This window comes from Rhinolophus ferrumequinum, chromosome 4, assembly GCF_004115265.2.
Source record: "Rhinolophus ferrumequinum isolate MPI-CBG mRhiFer1 chromosome 4, mRhiFer1_v1.p, whole genome shotgun sequence".
NCBI classification, from domain to species: Eukaryota; Metazoa; Chordata; class Mammalia; order Chiroptera; family Rhinolophidae; genus Rhinolophus; species Rhinolophus ferrumequinum.
Genome location: NC_046287.1, coordinates 98047961 through 98073062, shown reverse-complemented (window position 1 = coordinate 98073062; position 25102 = coordinate 98047961). Strand labels below are relative to the sequence as shown.

Here is a 25102-nt window from a genome sequence, read left to right as displayed (position 1 = left end):
GGGTAGGATTGGGCCTTTCATGACTGTATCCATACAGCCTGCCACAAGACTTGGTGAGCAGCGGTCACTAAACATTTTAAAATTAAGACATATAATGAAATATGTGCTTTAGAAATTATACAATAAGGCAGACAAGCCAAAAAGGCAATTCTCATTAACATTGATGCCAAGTGATACCAAAGAAGTATAGGAAGGGCACACAGGGACACTGATTTATGCAGAATTTCAAAGTTGTCTGGCAAAATATGTCATAATATAAATGTGGGATGCAAATTCACAAGTAATAATTTAAAAAACATTAACAGGGAGAAAGAGCAAACTCGTGTTAATTTGTTTTGGTGTGTGAAGAATAAACATTAGTTTGAAAATAACTGATTTTTACATTGTCTAGAATTCAGTTAAATAAGACAATTTACTGTAAAACCCTAATTAATGGGGTGAGGAGCAGAAGTAGTGAGAGCAATAAAGAAAGAACAAGACCCCACTTAAGTCCAGAAGATAAAATAGGTTAGAATTGATTGTCTCCCTAAAATCTGGGAAATAAAGACCATTGATATTTCAAACAAGTGGTAACAGAAATCCAGGAGAATCTACATAGAGAACCAAAATAAAGGCACTTCCTTCCCAAATTTAGGTTCATAGACATACTTGAGCTTCCTAAATGTAACATCTTCATTCCACTCTCTACGCCATAGAAAGAGAGAGAGAGAGAGAGAGAGAGAGAGAGAGAGAGAGAGAGAGAGAGAGAGAGAAGGAAAGAAAGGCTAAAATCAGCATGGTTTTTCAGCACAGAAATGTTTTACCTGCATGAGTTTGGTGTCGTGTCCAGTGTAAACAACTATGCCAAAGACCCACTGAGTATTTCTAAGCTGTGTACCTCTTAATAAGATCTGGTCAGGCCCAAGGGCAACAGGGCTAAAAATAAGAAACAACATTTATATTTAATGATAATCTGACAAATGAGTTTGAGCTTTCCCCTTAAATATAAACCCACAATAAATCAAAAGTTTCCTTCAGTCAAATTTGAACTATTTCGCTGAGAAACAGGTTCCCATTGGCTTAATCTAAAAAAAAAACAAAAAAAAAAAAACACAAAGGATAAGGTTTCTCTTATCCCTTTGTCACTAAACTACAAGAAAAAAGAAAAAAAATGTTTTTCCTATAAAAAGTTAGAGGGAATTGTGTCTCTTATAACCCTGTGAAGAAACTCAACACCCTAAAAGGAAATTGCTAAAATAACCAGAAGTTTATTCATTTGGGAAACCCAGTTTATTTTACGTCTATGGTAAGTGGTGGGGGAAAGCAATAAAGCTACAATATCAAATAAGTCAGGGATGACTTAATGGTTAGATAAAAAGCTGAGTGATAATGTAGAAATCCAAAACGGGAGCCTAGGAATGGCTCTGCACACCAAATGAAAACCAAGGAAGCCATCACACGTAGTTGTCATGGTTATTTGGGGTACACCCCCATGATGCAGTCCTTCCCTTTGGGTCTGTTCAAAACACTAAGGTAAGACGCATTCATCGGTAAGAAGCATGCAGTTTAAAGATGGGCAGAGGGTAGAAACTGCATCCCAACATAATGACAAAAGAATGGCTCTCCAACAATAAAACAATGCCAAGAGGACAAAGACAACAGAATACAGACAATAGGGCACTGAATATTCTACAGGAAGACGACGACTATTCTAATTGTTGTTCCTTTCACTCAACTTTCTAAAACCAAATGCTACTTAAAAGAATGCTAGTTAAAAAAAAAAATGCTTCCTAATAAATATATTAGCTTTTCTACACCTCAGATCCCTCTCTTCTGTTTTTCTGGACGATTTTGTGCAGCCAAAACCGTCCCTCCTCCCTGGCAGGTAATATACACAGAAAGAACAGACCAGTGCTATGAACCTCATTTCAGACCCTCTGGCTGTTTTTCTTAACAAAAATTAGTTCTTTCCTTAAATTTAAGGGAAGGTTTAAATTGATTGAAATAGTATTTCAATTAAAACTTAGTCTTCTCATTTTCAAACTAAACATGACGAAATCTCTTTGTTTTGAAATATTATGAATCCAGGAAACAAACTGATATTTTCCAAAGCTCCAGTAATTCCTAGTCCCATTAAAGAGAAAAAAAAAAGAAAAAAAAAAACACTAAGAAAAGGGAAAGTGATACCTTTTCCCATCTACGTTTAAGTTTCCAGTGAAGTCATAGAGGTGGCGGTTTGGCCCTTCACACTCTATAGTTCCAGATAACTTCATCAACACTTCCCTTGTTTGCATATCAGCAGTGTGAGTCAAACCCTAAAATGTTAGACCAAAAGAGGAAATTGAATACAATCTTCCAGGTTTAGGGACAATATTCCACATCTCCTCTGTTAATCTAAAGGAAATGGTGAATCATCTCAAATGGAATAATTTGAGGAAGCTAAGAAATCAAACTATCAGATACAAGATGGACGTTACAGGCAGCTTTTTTACAGATAGCAACCTAATGCAAAAAGTTACAAAAGAATTCAATGAAGCAGAAAGCTAAGATTCCACTGTGCTGGAAACATCCATGTTTAGGAACAATTCACATACTCAAACACCTCTCAGAAAGCATACTTATTAGCTGTACTCTAACACTGGTTATAAACATAGAATAAAGAATCCCTTTAATACAGTATGATATCTAGCACCCAGTAACTCTTCTTTAAACAATTATATATATATATATATATATATATATATATATATATATATATATATATATAAATCAAATATCTGAGGTAGGAAAGAAAGAAGTGGACAGAATTATCCAAATCAACTTTATGCAACATAAAATTTAAGTGTGAAATGATTAAAATGTTTATTGTATTAAAAATTATTCTTCATTCTACAATTGATATAACTGAAGTCCATTTTTTGACTCTGCCATCACTCTCGAGTTCCCTTCATAATACAAGGCATGTTCTTCCCAGAGACTCCATTAGGGTGAAGGCATAATCTTTGTGGCAGAACATTTTTTTCCTCTAGAAAAAGCACTGAGTAGTACACGTGGGAAGCAGATTTGCAATTTGCGCCTCCATAACAACACAGGTCATAACAGGTAACTTTACCTGGCGTATTTTAAGGTTCGTCTCCCCATCTAGATTAGCTGTTTCAACATAACACATTGCTTGAGGTTCACTAAGGAGAGAGAGAAAAAGCCAAAGTTAAGTAAAGCCACCCCCACCAATTCACAGCTCATCAAGTCTCTACTATGGAAACTATGTCTGCTGACCGGCTCTTGAAACTAGTATTTCAGTTGACCCTTGAACAGCGTGGGGGTTAGGGGCACTGACACCCACCTCATTGCATAGTCGAAAATCCAAGATTAACTTCTGACTCCCAGAAAACTTAACTACCCCCAGTTGTCCCTTGGTATCTGCAGGAGATTGGTTCCAGGACACCCCGCCCCCATGGATACCAAAATCCATGGATGCTCAAGTCTTCTATAAAATGGCCGAAGATCAATGCATACAGTCAGCCCTCTACACTCCCTGACTCCCAACCACGAATCGAAAACAGTGCAGGTATTTATTGAAAAAAATCTACATATAAGTGGACCTGCATAGTTTAAACCCATGTTGTTCAAGGGTCAACTGTATGAACAATCACTTTAGACGTAGTAATTGAGTAGAAAGACAAACACTCATCTTTGAGGTTCAACACCAACACAAAGTTGTTTGCCCAATGGTCCACCCGTGTGGCCCCACGTAATGGCTGCTTGACCTCAGGTAGACAGAAACAACTGAGGATGAATGAGAAGGGGAGGGCAAACACATGATGTCCCAGCTAAGACCCAACTGGGACATCATGTGTTTGCCCTTCCTTAAAGTCTGAGACCTGGCCTGCTCTTCCTGACCTAAAGATCCTCCCCAGGCACAGCCAGTACAAACACATCTTGTCCAGAAAAATCACAGCCAGAAGGGTTCGGGAATCAAGGCATAGGCTTGGCAAGCCTTCACTGCCCTGTACCTTTCAACAGGTAAGTGTTTAATCAAAACACCTAATTTTAAGGACAGAAAACTCAAAGAATAAAAACAAGCATAGCAGATACCACTAGTCGCCATCTTCAGGATTAGGTCGCATCATTAGTGGTTAAGAGAATGGACTCTGTAAACCACCAGCTAAGTTCAAATCTCCTGGCACTACATTCATTGGCTACATGGCTTTGGCAATTGTTCAGTCTCTGTTTCTCGTGCACAAAGGAAGGATATCAAGGGTTGTTGAGAAGATTAATGGGACAATGTACTCAGCAGACTGTTTGGCACAAAGTACAGTCTCGAATACTAGCGAGCACCCTGAAAACATGACATCAGCTCAGAAAAACAATCTCATATTCCAACCAGGTATCCTGAGGGCTACAACCAAATCAGACCCCAAACTATCAAGTGAACCCCATTTTACTATTTTTAAGAGTCTCTCTGTAACCAATCAGTGGGGACAAACATGAATCCCACCCCATGTACATGGTGCTTTCACTCCTCTACAGGCCTGGGGTCTATTTTTAAATCTTTGATCTTAAGCAGAAAATTCATGCTAAGGCTTAACATCTAATGTGATCAAATAAAATAAAAGAAACATTGTCCACAATCAAAGAAAATGCAGACAGTATGAGCAGCTATGATTCCCAACAGGAATGTAGGAAATTTTCATGTTAACATCATATTGCTTAATCTTGAACTCAAGAGTAAAAGTTTATTCTTATTCTAATTTTGGCCTTCCTTCTTTGATATATAATCATATGTATCAAGAAAAGTCAAGGACTGTGCTGTCCATTATTTTCACCACTTTCTGCTGATACCTTTCTTGCACAAAATGACTTAGAGAACATGGCAATGGTACTTGGGTAGAAAAGAAGCAAAATGTGGACAAATGGACAGGCAACACCATCTGCGGGTCATTTCTATGCAGAAAAAAATGCCCGCGGTTCTCTGAATAGCTAGTAAAGGGAGGCATTAGGTTCTGCAGGAAAATCTGCTGGCTGGACCCATCAGGAGACGGGATCGAAGTCTCAGATATGCTGCCACCTGGAGGTTACTGAAAGAATCACTCCACTGCTCTTGAATGTCCCTGCAAAGGAGGAACAGCCCCGAATAGCCATGAGACTGAAATGAATCACCAAATGTAAAGAGGTCACAGAAAGAACAAAGGAATAAATGGGGAAAAGAAAATTTTAGGATTAAGGCAGGAACAGGCAAATGACAGGTTATGGAAGAATAGGCCAGAGTGAGAAGGCTGGTGACTCAGGGTGGAAGGGAAAGAGTGGCGCAAGATTTAGCAGTCTCCATTTATTATTTCATTGTTCTTAACATTTCAAAAAATGTGCCCACTATAGCACACCTGACCTTGAGGATAGCAGGATCGTGTCTGCAGGAAGATACTGCCCATTGACGACCTTCACAATGTCTCCCACTGTCACCTAGAAAACCAAGGACAAGGACAGAAAAGCATGAAAGAAAAGAAAGCACAAATGATGATCACGGTGGTTAAACATATGAAGAAAAATTACTATATAACTATGCCAAGAAGTTTAAGATGGAGGAGCCCAAATTCTTTTCCTTGATAAGAACCAAAGGAAAATCTTTCATTACAGACAAAAGGCGCTATTACCTCTTTGAAATGATGCTGAATGCGAAAGAAAAAACAAAAAAGAAAGGGGGGGTGGGAGATGAGTCAGAACTATCAAAGTCTCATTTTCTTATAATTATGCATCCACTTACAAATTCCACAGCTTCCACTGGAACAATTCCACAGCTGTACCCAGTCGGGTAGAGTAGTTAAGTGCACAGCTCCGGGTTCAAATTCCCTGGCCATATGTCCTCCTCACAAGCTGTGTGTAACCATGAGCAAGTCGTGTAAACTCCGTGTGCCTGAGTTTCTCATCTATACAAGGTCGGGCAATTAAGTTCGTGAACTCATCCTAGAAAAAGTGCTGCATACCTCATTGCTGAATATCACTATGGTCACCTTCGAAGTACTCCCCTTGGGAAGTTATGCACTGACGCCAGCACCTACTCTACCCTTCAAGCAATTTTGGAACTCTTTTTCTGGAATGGCCATCAGAGCTGTCATCATATTACCCTTGATGTCCTGAATATCATCAAAATGTCTTCCTTTCAATATTTCCTTTATCTTCGGGTAAAGAAAGAAGTCACTGGGGGCCAGATCAGGTGAGTAGGGAGGTTTTTCCAATACAGTTATTTGTTTACTGGCTAAAAACCCCCTCACAGACAGTGCCGTGTGAGCTGGTGCATTGTCGTGATGCAAGAGCCATGAATTGTTGGCGAAAAGTTCAGATCATCTAACTTTTTCATGCAGCCTTTTCAGCACTTCCAAATAGTAAACTTGGTTAACTGTTTGTCCAGTTGGTACAAATTCATAATGAATAATCCTTGATACCAAAAAAGGTGAGCAACATCGTGGCAACAAGTTCATGAACTTAACTGTCAGACCTCGTATAACGAGACCAACAGCACGTATTGCTCGGGGTTAGGGTGAGTACCAGCTAAGGTAGCACAAGTACATTTTCTCCGTGTTACAAATGTGGAACCTGAAGCTCAAAGTGACATAACTTGATCCAGGTCAAACTGCCGGTCAGTGTGTTCGAACCCAGATGCAAAACTGTGCAATCTGGCCAGTGGTCTGATTAACAGGCAATACTAGATTCACCGATGAACAGTCCATCTGAAAGGTCCCCCAGAGATATACCACATAAAAACAGAAAAGATTTGTACTCATACAGCCTCAGGAAACTGCCAGAAAAAAAGAGTCATGGCCAAAGTCAGAGACCACCTTGGGAAGCAGATGCAACGGGACAGAAGAACCCAAGCCAGAGAAACAGGCCCTTGTCTGCAGAAATAAGGGCCGAGGCCAAGGGTCTACAAGCCCTGTAAATAACATCACAGAAACACAGGGCTGGAGAGGACCTGAGCTTTCACGTCAGCAGGCCAGGTTCAAGTCCGAGCTTCAGATACACCAGCTCTGGATCCTGACAAGTCCTTCACCTCTCTGAGTTCCCGTGTCCCCACTTATAAAACAGGGACATACCACCACTGACCTTGCGGGGCTGATGTGTGATTAGGGAAGTATATGCAAGCACCTGGCATGAAACAGACCCGTGTTCTCAGTCTGCACCATATGAGTGTAAGCGAATGGGCACTGTGAGTGTGAAAATCAAGGATGGCAGAATTCGCTCTCAAATTGACAAGAAGAAAAGGCATTCCTGGTGCACCAACAATTTCAAAACTCAAAAGGGGCACTAGGTTTTTCTGTATCTTATTCTAACCCCTGTTACTGTTCTGTTAGAAATCAAGAATTTCACATGATGTGATACTTGTGAAACACTCTGGATGTTGCCAGCTGGGAGAATGGCCCTAGCAGGGGCCATTTAATTTTCTACAAGAAAAAGGAGGGTTTACTAAAAGGTGTCCTACTCCTTCTGTGAATTGCTTATCAAAGTGTGTGGGGAAGCCTAAGAAATTGGGCTCAACACAGGGAAGGCTGGTAGAAATTCAATTCCAGAACCACTGAGCATTGGAAGTTAGTATTCAATTTTAAGGCAAAAGGAAGGCATTTGATTACAGCATATCCCATAATGAAGAAAAGTCAAATAAACACTACAGAGCTGTGTTAAGAACCATCCGTACAAAAGAAAGGAATACCTATGAAAATTGAAAATGGTTTTTAAGTGTAAAAACATTTTATGTGAATAGTTTAATTACATGGAAAAAATCAAAAGAAGCAATTAGTTTTTAAAAACTAGACAGAAAAATTAGTCATGTTTTCAAAAGAAAAAAAGGCAGTGAATTTTTTTAATTCAAAGTGGGAGGACAAGTGTAATTATGACTTTCCCCCATCTTTATTATCGACACAAAGAAACATTGTATATCCCAGTAACAAAGTACTAAGAAGTTTCATGCACATGAGAAACGACTTGGAATTTTGTTTGAACAATGGGTTTCTATTTGGTGTTCTTATGCCTGGTTGTCCCCTGCATGTGTGAAACTACCTAGAGCGAGAATTCTTCAAGTGCAAAGAGACCCTGTTAGACCCCTGAATCCACTCTGGCCTCAGAGGATTTCTCAAGTCTCTTAATTTTGAAGAATAAGGACAAAGTCTTCTCAAAGTCAACCAAAGCTGTCGACATCCATCCCAGAGCTGCCTCTCAGCAGGAACGGATGATTCAGCTACAGCCTGGGGCTCCCCGACTCCATCTCCAGGCGTCAGGTGGAGCGAGCATTGCTTTGGGAACTTAAAGGTGGCCGCCTGCACCTTGCCGCCATCTCTGGCATCTGCTCCCACGGCCCTCTCATCACCGATCCTCATTCTGAGCACGTCTGCAGATGTGCCTGCAGACGCCTCCGAGTCTCACCCCGTCCCCTGTGCCTTAAACTGTTCCTCCTACAAGAGAGCAGCAGAGCATCTCAGGAGGAAGCCTTCCCTCCCAGAGGTCCCCAGAGCACCTGAGACGTGCCCCCACATGGAGCCCAGCGCCTGCACTGCACGCCATTTAGCTGCCTGTCATCTGTCACTTCCATGACACCAGTGGTTCTGCAGTGTGGTCCCCAGACCAGCAGCAGCAGCCTCGCCTGGGAACTTGCTAAAAATGCAAATTCTAGGGGCCCCCACCTGAAACTAGCGAATCAGAACAATCAGAACGTCTGCAAGTGGGGCCCAGCTCTGTGTTGCAGCAGCCCCCCAGGTAACTAACTGGGTTGCCCACTGAAGCCTGACAAGCACTGGAGAAAACTCCTGAAGGGCAGGGCTAGGCTTTACAATATTTCTCTGCATACCCAATGCCTAACGTAGGCCCTGGCACGTGTGAGAACACCAATTAAAAATAACCAAACAAAATGCATTTTCAATGGAAATAAAAATGCATGTGGCAAAGCATGTAACAGGTATTTGGTTTAGGGTTTGGGTTCGTTTTGTTTTGTTTTGTTTTGTTTTTCTGCAATTGAGTGTGGGAAACAGTAACAAGCTTTAGGAGTCTGCAAAGCCATCAACTCCTGGGCCCAGAATTAGAATTCAGAGATCATCACTCCATTTTCTACTGTTTCAAGTAGTGTCAACATCCCGAGTCCACGTGGGTCTCCACTCCAGCCAGTATTAGTGCCTTTCTGGGGACAGGGTAGCAATAGGAGCCTTAGAGAGACAAGCCATTCCGAAGTGCCATGGAGTCCTTACATTTCTATAGCACTGGTAGCGTTTCTCCTCTCTGTGAAGTCAGTAATTTCCGACCACTTAACCGAGAACCACTCCACTTCCGAGAGAGAGGGAGGTGAATTACTATTTGCAGTACGGAACTCCTAGGTTGCTACCAAGGTTAAGGTGTTATCACAAAACCCCTTAGGGGCTCCGGTAACATAGTGACAACCAAACAAAAAACTAAAATAAAGGCCGCAGTTACGATAACACCAGCATGTTGCTGATGAAAAGATCACAGAGGCATTTTAAAACATTGCTTACTAAACGTTTAGCAAGAGAAACGATTGCTTAAGTCACAGTTCTAAAAAGTAGTTTTCTTTTGAAATCACATTAATCTGCTTTGAATTCTGGAGTAGTGAGAGTCATCCCCAGAAAACATCTTGAGACTGTTAAGAAGGTCCAGCTAAAACAGTGACTCACTTCATAAGCTAATTTTATCAGCTACAAGAAACCAAGATGGCACACCATATTTCTTCTAAATTTTCTATTCATCACTATAAACAACCAGAAAACCACACTATTCCCAAACCCTGCAGACCTCATGCCTCCCAGGCTGTGAGGCAAAGCTTTCTCGCTATTGTAAAGTTAAGAGCAGTCACCACTGGTCATACCCAACCTCCCCTACCTCGGAATCCAAACCGGATGGTTCCAACCACTACCCCACCTCTTTATATTTAATGGTAATCATAAACCCAAAACTCTTTCCACCAAAAACGTTAGAAGTGAGAATCTCAAATTCAAAAAAAATTTTTAAAAACTGAATGTAGGTTAAGAGAAGAGAAGACCAGGAAAAATGTTTCTCGCATTGGACTTAGAAAGTAGAAAATGCTTTGAGATTTCAGAACTATCCATCAGGGGCAATGAACTTCACAACTCTGAACTGACACACTGAGCACCTTCAAACAGGCGCAAGAAACAGAGGAAACTGCATCAGTCCTAAGTGAAACCTTGTGGGAAAACTCCTCCAGGTAAAACGTACATTCAAAGGAGATGACCTATGTCTTAACAAACTTTATACTGTAATCAAGACTAGCAATTAATTACAAATCTCCAAACCAATACTTTCTGGTGTATCTTTAAAATTAGTTTTTACCTCTTTCCACATAATGGTTTGCCACATACCATTTCTTAACACTGAAAAAGAAAAAAAGAGAATACCAGTTAATCCTGGTGAGGATCAAGATAAAATCAGGTTTCCAAAATTCACAGGGCTCCTTTTAAAATTCCAATTATTATTTCCAACACACTATATCCTTAGACGTAAAGGTATAATATCACCACTCCCCAAAACACAGCCCAATCTATGTATCTATGTACCACATATACATTAATGCATCCATATAAATACAGATGTATGTATATAAGTTAAATCTATTCATATTTAGCCCAGAAGAAAAAAAAATCATCCTGCTATTACAAGATTTGCAAATAATAATAATAATAATAATAAATTAAAAACCCACAACACAGAGTTAACGTTCTAGAAGTCAATACGATAAAAAGTAGATAGCGGTAGGGAGCAATTATAAGCCAAGGATATGAATGCTTGGACTTTTTTAGATATAAAATATGTCCAGCTCCTGAAAATTCTAAAATACACAAATTCCATTCAAATCTTAATTGCTAGGACTCACATTTTTGTTGCTTTTTTTTTTGCCATTTTGCTATTTCTTTCAATTATTTATAGATCATTTTCCCCAATTTATCTAAACATCATCAATTACTTATTTAAAATTCCTTCAATACAGGTCTTATTCTTAAGTTTTTCTAGTGGAAAAAGGGATCAGTCTGGTACCTTACCTATCGTTTTCTTTTTGTTAACTGCATTGTCTGCCTTATGTCGCTTCTGTTACAGGAAGAAAAAAAGTTCTTAGACTCAAAAGTTCCAGATGAATAATTGAAACCACAAACAATAAGATCAGAAGAAAACAGGGGACAAGGACACCAACTGCCAACGACACTAAGGCTATAAAATCCAGGTTAGTGGCTGGTGATCCAGCACCGCTCGCCACGTTCCATGGACAAGTGCAGTCGATGGAGGTGCCGTCTAACCTCGTTTCAATGATTGTGTTTTGGTTCTAACAACAAACAAGCACCTTGAAGTATGAAACTTCTACCTCCTCTTTTGTTTTCGGTCACAATGAAAGAATTATTCAGTATGGGAAACCCAACAACAACAACTGAATTCATTTTCTCGATAAAGAACTTCTGGGGCAAAGTACCATTGCCTTTATTTGTATTAATTACATTTATTCATTTACCTATTCCCAGAAAAATCTGCATACAGTGGTGTGCTAGAGACTGCAAGTGGGAGCCTGAGAAGGAAAGGAGGGGCGAAGGGGAGGGAAAGAAAGTGCAGAGAAAGCTAGAAAAGAGGATAGAGAGAAAAAAGGAGAGTGTGAATATGGTTGTAATCGATGGACTTGGAGATACACTGAGACACGCATGAAGAGGGAGAAGATTCTTGTAAAATGACCTCGGGCACAGCCAGCTCAGTGATGCTATGCTAGACAGCAATGGAGTCCTTCATTTGCAACCCAAATTGCAAAGCTCTAAAGGAGGATGCAGGGAGCATCAGTGATAACAGCTCAAAGAGGCTCCAGAGAACTCATATTAGAAAACATAGTGGGAACTACTTCTGTGCCAATATATGGATATTAAGGACACTGTATGTACTCGTTCCCTCCCAAAACATACCATCATGAACCTTGAAGGGCTAGTTAAGCTACAAACCAACTGCCTTAAACAAAAACAGCCAAAGCAACAAATGAGTTGCACATAAGTTATATGCATCGCAATGTTTTCATGATCCAAAAGCAAAAACTTACAAAATCTTCTACAATCTCTTTGATGCCTGCAATTGTTAAAATAATGATCAATGGCACCAGGGTGGTATATCTTCCTGTTGGAGATACATCTGGAATTTGCTGAAAGATAAGAGACCAAAAGAGGGAAGTTGACAAATTAAAATACTCTCGACGGAAAAGAAGAAATTATGACACTCACCACTCACTCTTTCGCGGTTCTGTTCCATTTCTGTGACACCAAAACAATTCCCTTATTTTTAAAAACTAGCTAAGTGTGTTACATGATTTTAAAATTTTATTGTTATGTATAGAACAGCAAAAGGGTTGAAAATACGACCCTCGCGCCATTTTTCCATGCCTCTTTTAGGAACTGCAATTTTCCATAAGACATTCCTAAAGGAGTCTGCCTTCATGCAAAGGTCATTCAGACAAGTAGTGACTGGATGAAGGAAGCAAATTACACTCGCATATTACGACACTTTTTCAGTTAAAGAACCTTTCAGCAAAACCTCATTTTGCATGTAATTATTGTTATGAATTTTAAATAACTTTTGAAGAAATATTACCTGTAATAAGGCAATGAAGAGGAAGAAGGCATTAGCAGCTCTTCTAATCTGCTCATACAAGAATCGAGGTAGAAATGTCAACACGCTGTACTTGGCCGTACTGTAAGTACAAAGAAAAACCCTACTATCAGCTATAGGTGTAAATTCTAAAAAAAAAAAAAAAAAAAAAAAAAAAGAAAAAGAAAACACAAAGTTTCAAAAATCTTACAAGTGATTTTATAAACAAACTATTTCAAAATGCAGGACAAGTAAATTGCTGTGCTGGCCCCCTCGTGACAAAGCTTATTTTTAGCCTGCTTATGTGTAGCCTTCTTTGGCTTAAGGTATTAAACATATACATGAAAAATTATATGAAAACCACTGATAAAACAGTTCAAACTTAAAATATATTACACTAAAAGGAATATCAATGAATTAGTTAGAAAATTTGCTTACATGGAGTCCCTACTCACTTATGTAGTCCTATGGGGTCATAAGATGTTACCGTATAATCCTGCCAGACAGAATAAACTAGCTGACATTCAGTTCATTAAAGAGAAGGGGAAAATATATCAAACTCGTGTATGTGATAGCTCATAGTACCAAGTTTCCTCAACTGCAGCTTAGAGGACAAAGTCAAATGGAACATCAAAGCATTCCTTTATGTTTGCGCTGGGCATTGAAATAAACCAACCAACATTGATCAGTAAAGGAAACACGAAAATTCACACACTTTTTAAGACTTTGTAAAGCATCTTATAAGATAGTTTGACTACAACATTTGAACCCAAGACTCCATCTGTATAAAACAGACACACACAAATACAGATGGCATATTGACCCATCTACGTGTAAACATTTCCCACTTGAGAAAAACACTAATTGTGCTTAAAGGGACCCAATGTGTCTGACGGCCATGAAGGTCAAGGTTTAGGCAGGAAAGAGATCCATCCTGTTTATGTAAGGAAACCAAACTAGAGGGTTGGGGTGGGGGAGGGAAAGCATACTAACTTTTAGTCTAGTTGAACTAGAAAAATGAGTCTAAAATAGTTTCATCCTGAAGTAGAATCAGCATAATCAATATTTCAGAGAAAATGACATTGGTCCAAGAGATGGCTACTATATGACAATAAAATAATTACTTTAATATACAACCCGCATGTGTCCTGTTACAGAATTAAACACATAAAAATACAGCTAAAGGCAGTACCCATCAAAATCATTCTACCAGGAGAGTTTACTTAGGGCAGTGCTTCTCAAACATAAAGATGCGTATGAATCTCGTAGGGATCTTGTTTAAATGTATTGCATTGGAGTTCTCCAGAGAAACAGAACCAATAGGAGTATATATCCACAGATAGAGAGAGAAATTTACTTTAAGGAATTGGTTCACAAGCCTTGGCAAGTCCAAAATCTGCAGGCTGGAGACCTAAGGGAAGATCTGATCTTATCATTCAAGTCTGAAGGCCATCTGCTGGCAGAATTCCTTCTCGACCAGGGAGGTCAGACTTTGTTCTATTCAGGCCTTCAACTGATTGGATGAGGCCCACCCATTATGGAGAGCAATCTGCTTTCCGCAAAATCCACCAATTTCAATGTTCATCTCATCCAAAAAACACCTTCACAGAAACATCTAGAATAACAATGTGGCCACATATCTGGACACCACGGCCCAGCAAAGTTCACATAAAATTAACCATTGCACGCATATTCTGATTCAGTAGGGCTGGAGATTTTGCATTTCTAGGGAGTTCCCACGTGAGAACAATGCTGGGCCAAGAACCGCACTTAGTCCAAAGACAACTACCTTCGTTCAAATCTCCTGTCTGCGGTCAATCCAGCTAAACACTATGAGATATAAAAGGCTCGGGAACATTTACCATTCACTGTACCAGGTGAAATGTGCAAATGAAGGCGCTTCCCAGCAGAAGAATTTGTTCCCCAAGGTGAATTAGTCACCTCCGAAAGATTCCCACTCACACTCAATGTGTCATCATCCCCTGCCAGGATGGCTGTTCACGGCAAGGACAGGCAGAGGTTACAAGTGAGTCCAGGCATTTCACAAGCCTTCGATCCTGGGGAACGGGAAACATGACCAGGAGAAAGCAAATGTTTTCCGTGGTTTGCTCAGTTTCCCTCTAAACACCTGCTAGACTAGTGTTTCCTGATATTGGGTGACATGAAGAATGACCAGGGGCTTGTCAAAAATCCACCCATTCTTCAACGAATATTTACTGATCCTTATCTCTGTCCTAGACGCCATGCTAGGCACTGCAGGGAACCAACTGGTCAAAAATGCATACCTTCGAGGGCATTACATTCTACAGGAGAAATAAGATTTTAAAAAATATATAGCATGATAGATGGTGATGAACACTGTGGAGGAAAATGGATAAGAGAAGGAGGGTACAAAGTGATAGATACACTGGTGGAGACCAGGGGAAGGAATGTTATTTTCAATGGAGTGATCAGGGAATGCTTCAGTGAGAAGGTGATGTGTGAGCTAAGCCCTAAAGGGGGTGAAGCAGCAGGAATGCACCCCATGGTTACACAGAGAAGAGCAAGTGCAGAAACTCTGAGGGCGAGAGGTCCCCTTGCTCCTCCTGTTGGAAGAGCAATGAGGGGGCCAGTGTGAGCAGGGGGGAACAGTGTGGGGGAGGGCCAGTGGGGCAGTGAAGGGGCCACTGGAGGCAGTGTGGGCGGGACCAGTGGGGCGTGTGGGCGGGGCTACATGGAGAAATATGGAGAGAGACCACAGGGATCAACTTGAGCCTTGGATCTCAGGTTCACACACTGGCCTTTTTTGTCTTCAGTAGATGGGACGCCTCTAGAAGATTCCCAGGAGAAGACAAGATCTGACAGCAATAGCAACGTGCAAACCTGTCCCCTGAGGAACCTGAAGGTGTTCAGGAGAAGTAGGACTTGGTGATATGTATGGTGGACATGCTCCTCTTAGTAAACTCTTAGGATCTGGCAAGTGTGGCAAACAACCCTTAGACAACAGTGCCTGACAAAAACGTGTGCCTGGGGCGACCTCCCTGACACAAATCACAAAGCACTCCAGAGTCTGATCTCCACAATGCAGCACAAAGCAAGAACCCAGAGATGATGTCTGAGTATGATTTTTCCATCTGTGAGAAAAATTGAAGCTGAGAACTGTTGTCCAAAGGCAAATCTAAAATGCAGGAGCCAAAGTGTGACTTCCCCTTAAAACAAGCTACGGGAAACCCAGAAACTAAACTAGCTTAACACTCTTCTTCAAAATGTGAGCAGTGAATCCTCGCTGAGGTATACAGACAACCTAAAACCACCATCATTGTTTTTATTCTCCTGCATCACAAGGACAAATACATTTCTTGTGTGCACCCAATGACGGTAAGTGCTCAATACTGACTGCGAGAGTGGAGGGCCCTTTTAAACCTCTCCACAAGAAGCTGACTGTGTGAGCTGAGTCAGTGCTCCATGATCATGTTCTGGAAAACTTCCATTCCACCCAGGTCCCTGTAAGATGCCATGCACCCTTCTCCTCTCAAAATAGTCACTCGGCAAGGAGTTCTGGATTAACTGACGGTTGCTCATGTCTTCATAAGCAGTTTAATTCATTTATCCCTGAAGAGTGCATTAAACTAACTCACACAAAAGAAGAGAGAGACCAACCAGTAAATGTAAAGGCCTCCCCCTGTGGGCCCTCTGCCACCCCCACTGAAATGACGTCCCGCTGACATCACTGCACTCCTGGGAGTCACCCAAGAGGACATGCCATTAGACAGCAAAGCCATCTTACACTGACTCCTGATGCTTTGCCAGTCATCCCTCCCAAATTATATTCTGAAAAGCCTCTCAAACACAAAAGTTCCTGCTGACAAACAGGACCTGTCAATATTCAAATGTGACCACCTCATTAGAAATGCTCACTTCATTTTACTAAATGCCTGAAATGTCACCAGTTACGTACAAACAAAAGGTTAATAAGCTCACACTGACATTTTTATTTTTCAACACTTTTCCTATTTCTTAGAAAGTGTGGGATACTGCCTTATCTCAGCGCCTTATCCCAGAATGCATTCATCGGACCCAGCCAGGGACCCAGCACTGTGGGTGCTGGAATTCTCTGTAGCACCTGCCTATGGCTCACATAGGCTTTTGCAACCAATTCTTTACAATACACATCCGAGGAGAAAAATGGGTTGGGTTTTAATCGATCAGCTTATAAAAACACCTTTAAACGTAAATTCATAAATTACAGACTCCCTATAATTCCTATTAAATAGCGTGTTTTATTCCTCTTATACTTCTACATCATGTTTTGTTGTGGTATTAATTCAATGAGCTGTGGACATGAGGCAGTTTATTTCACACAGAAATGCAGGCTGAGAAGAAGATAATACTTGGAGCACAGAGCGTGCTGCCAGGCAAACCTCTCGTTGTGCCTAACTCTTAGATAAGCAGTTCCAAATGCAAGACATTAGACGTTTATGGCTAATATCTTTACATGTGGCACCACTGAAAAGTAGGTTTTATTCAACTGCTTTATAAGAAAATTGTGAACTTTATGACAAAATCAAATGAAAATGTGTTGTGAGACTCTTAATCAATTTTTCACTGAAAAGCTCAAAGGATCATTTTCTTTTTATTTTTCTCTCTGTTTTTTTTGTTTGTTTGTTTGTTTGCTTGCTTGTTTGTATTTGTTTTTTTTTATTTTTTGTTTTAAGGAGGGCGCAGCTCACAGTGGCCCATGTGAGGATCGAACTGGCACCGTGGTGTTATTAGCACATGCTCTACAAAACGGAGCTAACCGGCCACCCCACAAAGGATCATTTTCAATAAGATTCTCTGCCTTCAATAAAAAGAAACAAGAAATGTTTATTATGAAAATATGTGGTGTAACAATGTAATTTATAGATGATGTGATACAGAATTGCACACCTGAAATCTATGTAATTTTACTAACAATTGTCACCCCAATAAATTTTAAATAAATAAATAAAGTGATGAGGATATATGAAAAAAAAAAAAAAAAGAAAATATGTGGTGTAAAGGCAAACGAGTACAGAAGAAGTGATTCAGGCCCCATTCTACAACTATCCCAAAAGAAAGGCAAAACAGATCAAAATCTATTGCATTTAATTACAATATCGCTGGCCCTTCACTCAGGATTCAATATGCTCTTTCTAAGCCCATGAAATGAACCCTATCAAAGGGGAAAGTTTAAGGCTGTCCTAGATGCTGACATGTTACAAGTCAAACAAGGATTCTGAAGTCAAGTATCAACATAGAAGGGCCTGATGCATCCTGGTCATATGCTCCAAGTCTCTGGTCTCACATGAGGGGCAGTGGTATTGCTAGCAGCAAGGGGAGGGCATCATAACTAGTCCAAAAGGTCACTTTCCAAACAGGCAGACTCTAGGAACCATAATAATGGGCGCGATCTATACGCAATGCTAGACTAAAGAACACAAATTGAGAGACTAGCAGGAGGTGAAGTGAGGAATATACAGAGTTCATGAATGTAGAACGCACAAAATTTCATTTAGGTCTGATTATAAAACAAGACTGTCAGTCTTTGTGCTGCAAGAATCGAAAGAGTTTACAGATACCAAAAACCCAAGGTAAGTTGTATCCTTTTATTTTTGTGAATTTCATACATCATTGCCACCGTTTCTATTCAAATGTTTTCTAATTGAGATTTTTCTGTTAGGTTTTGCGCACTTTCCAGTATGCGTGATGAACTAACTATACAGCTCAAATTTTCATGACGTGAACACACCCATGTAGTTATCAACTTGAAATTTAATACAGAGCCGTGAGGGATTTCAGTCTTTATGGCTGGGATTTTAACAGCAGTAAAAGCCCTGTGTAAAGGGTACCTAGCTTCTGATTCCCAATTATAAAATGGACACAACCATTCATCACCTCTGCCCACTCAGGCACCACTTAAATAGTAGAAACAAATATAAAAATATACAGCCACATTTTTAAAAGCCAGGGATGGATTCATTAGCCAAGGAGATTTTCCCCTAAAATAGATGTCTTTGCTTTTGGCAAGAAAGTTGTTTCCATGCCTCTAAGATGCCTCTGAGCATGAGCTGCAGCAAGAGAGGAGCCTACAGAGGGGACTGCAGCCTGAGGAAGGGCCCTGGGCCACGTGTGAGGCAGTAAGAACGGGTCCTATTTTAGAACTGTTTTCTGGAAGATAGGTCAAGCCATTTTTAAGAGAGTACTTCAGTTCTAATAAGAGGATCACTGCATTAGTCAAGGCTTTCCTGAGAAACAGAACCAACAGCATATGTATCTAGAGATTTAATATAAATGGGCTCACACCATTATACAGTCTGACAAGTCCCAAGATTTACAGTCGGCAAGATGGAGACCAGGAGAGCAATGATGTAGCCCAGTCCAAAGGCAGGAAGAAGAAGACGATGTCCCAGGTCTGAGGCCATCAGGCAGGAGGAGTTCCCTCTTACTCAGCTTTTCTATTCAAATGATTGGATGAGGCCCACCCATGCTAGAAAGGGCAATCTGCTTTAACTAGTCTATAATTCAAATGTTAATCTCATCCAAAAGCACCCTTACAAAAACACCCAGATATCTGGGCAGGCCTGTGGTCCAGTCAAGTTGATAAATAAAATCAACCATCACCGTCACTTAATAGACACAACCTCAGTGTGTCAGGGGGGCCTGTGGACAGGAAGCGGAAGGCTTCAGCCTGCAAAGCAGAGGAAGCACATATGGCAGAGATACAATGATGGAAGAGGGACAGAGGCAAAGGTGGAAAGTGAAGGGAAACACTGAAGTCTCCACACAGAGAAGCTGACCCAGGAGATCAGGGTTAAGAGTGTGGAGAAACTTCACGAGATAAAACTATAGAGGGCTAAAAGCAAAAGGCTTTTAAAAAACAGCATTGTTCCTTTCTCACAAGCCCCCTTCTCCTGGCTGTACAGAAACCTTACACAGCCAGATGGCTACACCCACGGCCGGAGATCCAAAGATTATCCCTGGACAATCATTGAAAACTCACAGGAAGACAGGAAAACAACAAAATCCTTCACATACTCATGTCTGAAAGTCCTTTCACCTAAAAGTAAAGCTTGCTATCTGACCCATACTCTGAGCACCCAATCACTCTTCTATGCTCTCTCTCTGGAAAATTGCACATGTGTGTAGAAAGTTTCCACTATGAAAACGAGATTCAAAATGAAGACAGAAAAAGGAAGACTTGAAGAAACAATGCAGCAACTTTAAAAGAATACTTTTAAAAATGCTAACATCCTCAGAGTTATAAGATGATAATACAGTCATCTAAAACAAGAATAAGGTGCTGTTTTTAAAAGTAACAGAATAAAAGAGCTATTGAAAATTAGAAGTATGATAGCCTACGATGTTGTAACCATAGGAGTGAAAAATAAGAGTAAAACTCCCAAAAAACAGAACAAAAAAATAAGATTAAAAATGCAAAAAGAGAGAGAGAGAGAGATTTAAGAGTACCAATATGAAAGTCAACATCCAATCATTTTGGAGTTCTACGAAAACCAGACAAAGAACACTTTAAAAACATATACAAGAAAATTTTCCCAGAAACTCTAAGAAATAAGGTTTCTGGTTGAAAGGCCTCACCAACTACCCAAACAAGATAATTATACCAAAATTTTGAAAATTACATAATATCATAATTTTAAAAATCTCACAAGTTCATAAAAACAGCTTATTTATAAGGGAAAAATCAATATGACATTGAACTTCTTAAAAGCAACATAACAGCTAGAGCAACACTTCAGATTTCTATACCTAGCCAAATTATCAGACACTTACATTTACTTTTCATGTAAGCTTTCTACTTATGGCAAGATGTGCTTCAATAATACTAGAGATTACTCAATACAGCAAACACACATACACTCATCAAAAAAAAAAAAAAACCAGAGGACTCAACTCAAGAAGGTAGCAAGAAGTTCTGGATGATCGCTTTACAACACATCTTCAAAATAATCAGTCTACCTGGAAGGAAAGACTCCAGGGAGAGAAAATAGTATAGCAGAGAGATTAGTAAAATAGTATTATTTTAAATACTATTATTTGAAAATAGTATTATTTGAAATACTATTATTTGAAAATAGTTATTATTTGAAATACTATTATTGAAAATAGTATTATTTGAAATAGTATTATTCTGAGAGATTAGCTTTATAATATAGAGCTACTGTGTAGTGTAAGTATATAGTAATCTGATGGAGAAAATAAGGATTGATATGTAAAAAAAATGTTCCTATAGAAAACGAGGCAGGAAAGAAGTTACACTAGACAAGAGACAAATATAATACTTCACTACTTGGCCCTAAGGTAAATAAGTTAAATCTTCATCTACAAGAGAATTCAGAGAGATCATTTCTAAACCTAATTTAGAAATATGGCGGCAAACACCAAAATAACTAAAAACAGAAAGAGTTCAAAGTGGTAGCCTGTGGTGGAACAGAACCAAAATGGGAGAAATAAAGTTGATTTTTATTTTCATAAGCTTCCATGCCTTTCAACTTTTAACTACGTATGTGTATTATTTTAATAACTTAATATTTTAAATAAAAATTAACTCATGTATACAGATATAACTGCCAAGGAACTGTCAGATCTTTTATTTTTAGCTAATTTCAGGAATGGTCATACATAAGGAGCTATTTATTAGGGAAAAGACCTATTTTATTCTTATACTACTTCCCATCACAAGAAGATCTAGTAACCACTCATATCCGATATGAATCCCTGTAGTCACTTCCTCTGCCAGCAACAACTGGGCCCTAGGCCATGGATAAGGAAGGGAAATTCTAATCTGCCCTATAGGAGTCTAACACGAAACATACATTAGTATAACAGTCGCGTACAAAACTTTTCTACAGTCATTCCTTTGAGAAGAGCAGTCTGGCTTTCAACACAGGAATCTCTACCCTATAACTCAGCCCACAGGAAAAATGAGTCAAATACTTCCCCCTTAAATGGAAATCATTTTATCCTGAAGAGCATTTGCTCTTAAATTCTCTTGCTTCTTTTAACCCTCTGCCAGATTCCTAGAACATCTTCTTTTCTTCTTTTTATCAAACCACATCCTTTCTCTTCTTCCCAGCCAACAGCCCAAGGGGTGATGATCTTCTCTAGCAAGCTTTTCCCTATTCATGTCTACCCAGCACACAATCTGTAATCCATCCATTCATCTCCACACTGTGTGTGTATGAGAGAGAGCAAGAGAGGGAGAGAGTTTGGTGGGGACAGGGGAAGAACCTCCTCTCCTCTGACACCATGAGCTCTAAGTTGTCCACATTAAGTATTTATTCTATTAACTACCTCTACCCACCACACACCTCGGACCGACCGCACAGTGCCCTCTGCTGGCCAGCCATCATAGCAGCGTTTTCCGCCAGATAAACCTTCCTGGTGCGGCAGGTCTGAGCCAGATGAAGATCAAGTTTCTCAATAATTTTCTAACACAAATCCCCAGAGAAGCATTGTTTAAGGAAGAACTTTTAAGCTTTTAAGGACTTTATTTTAATAATTGGTCCTTGCAGATTCACTCGCGGTCATTTAATATAAAAACACAAAGTACTGTAGTTCATTCCTAAGTAATCCTAAAACGTTTGCTCATCTTTTCATTTAATTTGCTCATTAGATACCCAGGTAGATAAATTTTTTAAAATCTAAATCCAGATTTTGTGGGGTCTGGCAATAATTTGCATACAATACACATACAATTTGGGGATCTCACTTTAAGACAAATACAAAATTACAAAAACAAAGCACAAAAGTGAATGCTTATTTAGAATGGGGGGGGGTCTCAACATAATACGATTTATGAAAGCTGAAGTACACTACATTGCAACTTCCAGGAAACATAGTGTTTTTACTAACTATCTGACATTCTATAAAAGTTCCCCCCATATTTTTATTTCATTTGCATAGATCACTTCTTACAAAACAATTTTGTAATAGCTTTTATATAAAAAATAAAGATAATTCATTCTTTACTCTAACTATGGTTGATAAGTTATTTTGCATTGATCTTTTGGTAATGTTTCTTTCAGCTTTATAATTCATAAACAGTAACATCATGTACATTTTTATGGTTATTGTCAAATTCAGAGAAATTCTTATCAAATTTATTTTATAAATGCAACAAATTCTGGAAGATTTCCCCGCAGACTAGCTTCTTCTGGCCCCACACATTTCAAACACTGCTTTTCCAGTATGACTCACACAGTTCAAGTGTAATAAGTCACACTGATATTTTGATACTTCTAACTCTACACACCCTCATACCACAACAGCTGAGGTAGCAGTAGGAGCATTTCTGATACTTAATCATATGCTGGGACAGCTAATTAGATAATAATAATTTATCTATTCACAAAAGTGACTGCACACTGCATAAATATATCTCTAGATCCAAACACAATGTTACTTCCAGCTTTTCTTTATCCAGACCCTAAAACGCCACCACACTGCCATCTAAGAGGAGAGGAAGTGTAATAAAGGGGGAATTTGACTGAAAAGAAACAGTGGTCTTACCCAATCAGGGTGCAAATCTGTTTCTTAAGTTATACGAAGGCATTGGCGAGGTAAAAATATTGTAGAGTCCCTCCCGGGGCCTTGGGATAGGCAGATGTCCTGGATCTTAAGCTGCATCAGCTTCAAGTCAATCTGCCTCTGCAGATACATGCGCAATCTAATACAAATACGGTTATTTTAATAACCTTTATGCCCTCCCATAATCTTCTCCAAGCTCATATAATTTTACACAGACATGCACATTTATTCACGTATATAGAGAGAGCTGTCCGTGTTCCACACAAAAAATGGGACATTATGCCTTTTTCTGAATTTTGCTTTCACTGAAAAGCACTGCAAAATCTTTGTAAGTTAGTCTCTGTAGAGCTCTAATTCATTCTTTTTAATGGTTATATAATAGTCCCTAATTTATTCAAGCATTCTCCCATGAGCAACAACTTTATTTCCAGACTTTTATACTGGAAAACATGCTCCAGTGAATATTCATGTTCATACGTAATGCTGGTGAGTTTTTATGAGATTCTACTTCAAAACATGGTTCAATCATAAGCGCCTCTAAAGATTTTATTCAATTTCCTAAGTTTCTACTGAATGTTCTTTTTCTCTTCCAAGAGGATTATAAATTTTTAATTTGAATACATAGCAGATTACTCCCCAAAAGCATTTTAAAAATTCACATTTCTACCAGCAATATAAGGGAATATTCTTTATCTCCATATCCCTGCTAGCAATAGGTACTAACAGTCTTTTTACAGTACTCAACCTTATGGCAAATAATATATCATTAAGTTAATTTGCATTTCCTTGATTATAACAAAGTTGAACATATTTTCATACATTTGTGGGCCATATGGCTTTGCTTCATTATCACCTCCTCATATATTTTACCCATTTTCCTGCTGGTTTGGTGGTCTTTTCAGTGTCCATTTGTAAGAATTCTTGGTAGTGTCTGCTAACCCTAATTTATATTAGTTTTCTAGACCACTCATTTGTATATTGAGTTTTTATAAGTGGTATCTTTGACATACAAAGAGATATTGGACAATGTAGATGTCCAAAAATATTTATAGCACCATGGTTTAGTATTAAGAAATTCTTAAAAGTCAAGAATCATATGACTTCACTCATTCGTGCATGAGTGGGCTATAAAACCAAAAGCAACAAAGGAACAAGACAAACAAAGAAACAAAAACTCATAGACACAGACAACAGTTTAGTTGTTACCAGAGGGTAAGGAGGGAGGGAAGATGGTAGAAGAGAGTAAGGGGGCCAAATATACGGTGATGGAAGGAGAACTGACTCTGGATGGTGAGCACACCATGTGATATACAGATGATGCATTATAGAAATATACACTTGAGACCAATGTAATTTTACTAACCTTTGTCACCAATAAATTTAATAAAAAAAGAAATTCTTCTTCATACTTCTATTATATAAATATAGATATGTGCACATAATGGTCTCTAACATTCTCTTTGTAGATTTTTCAATGTCAGTCTTTAATTTTTGCAATCAGAATTCATTTTTTCATATGATATAGGATGGAATCAAATTCTGTCTTTATCCTGACAAACAGCTATATTGCCTAATAAATGGTACCAGCACAATTATCCATTCCACTTAACTAAAATGCCACTTTATAATATACTGGCATGTATTTAGTTCCATGGATACTTTTATCAATTCCTATGGCAATACCATACCAATTCATGGTAACTTTATATATGTTCTGGCTCTTGGTAAGGCTCCCTCAATATTTTTGTTTTTCCAATTTTCTTGAACATATATACATCTTTAAGCCCAAGTTCTCAATGGAAAACTTAACACCACAAATAAAATGGAATGCTACGGGAAGAACATTAATTTCCATATCTGTTTAAAAATGGTTATTGCAGATTTGGACATGATCATTTCCTAAAATAATAGAGAAAGTAGTTCTATCCTAAGAGTCTCTGAAGATTTTTTAAAAGTC

At 39.1% G+C, this 25102-nt stretch overlaps 1 protein-coding gene across 1 annotated transcript in view; it reads right to left on the bottom strand.

The window, feature by feature from the left end:
- The window catches only part of ATP8A2 (ATPase phospholipid transporting 8A2), a 555010-nt gene that overhangs the window by 413466 nt on the left and 116442 nt on the right, over positions 1-25102 (bottom strand). The window contains exons 3-10 of the mRNA XM_033104468.1: positions 12601-12700; positions 12056-12154; positions 11028-11073; positions 10321-10361; positions 5366-5439; positions 3092-3161; positions 2167-2294; positions 804-915 (exon numbers count right to left, since the gene is read on the bottom strand). Coding sequence (XP_032960359.1) covers positions 804-915; positions 2167-2294; positions 3092-3161; positions 5366-5439; positions 10321-10361; positions 11028-11073; positions 12056-12154; positions 12601-12700 — 670 coding nt within the window. The remainder of the gene's footprint in view (positions 1-803; positions 916-2166; positions 2295-3091; positions 3162-5365; positions 5440-10320; positions 10362-11027; positions 11074-12055; positions 12155-12600; positions 12701-25102) is intronic.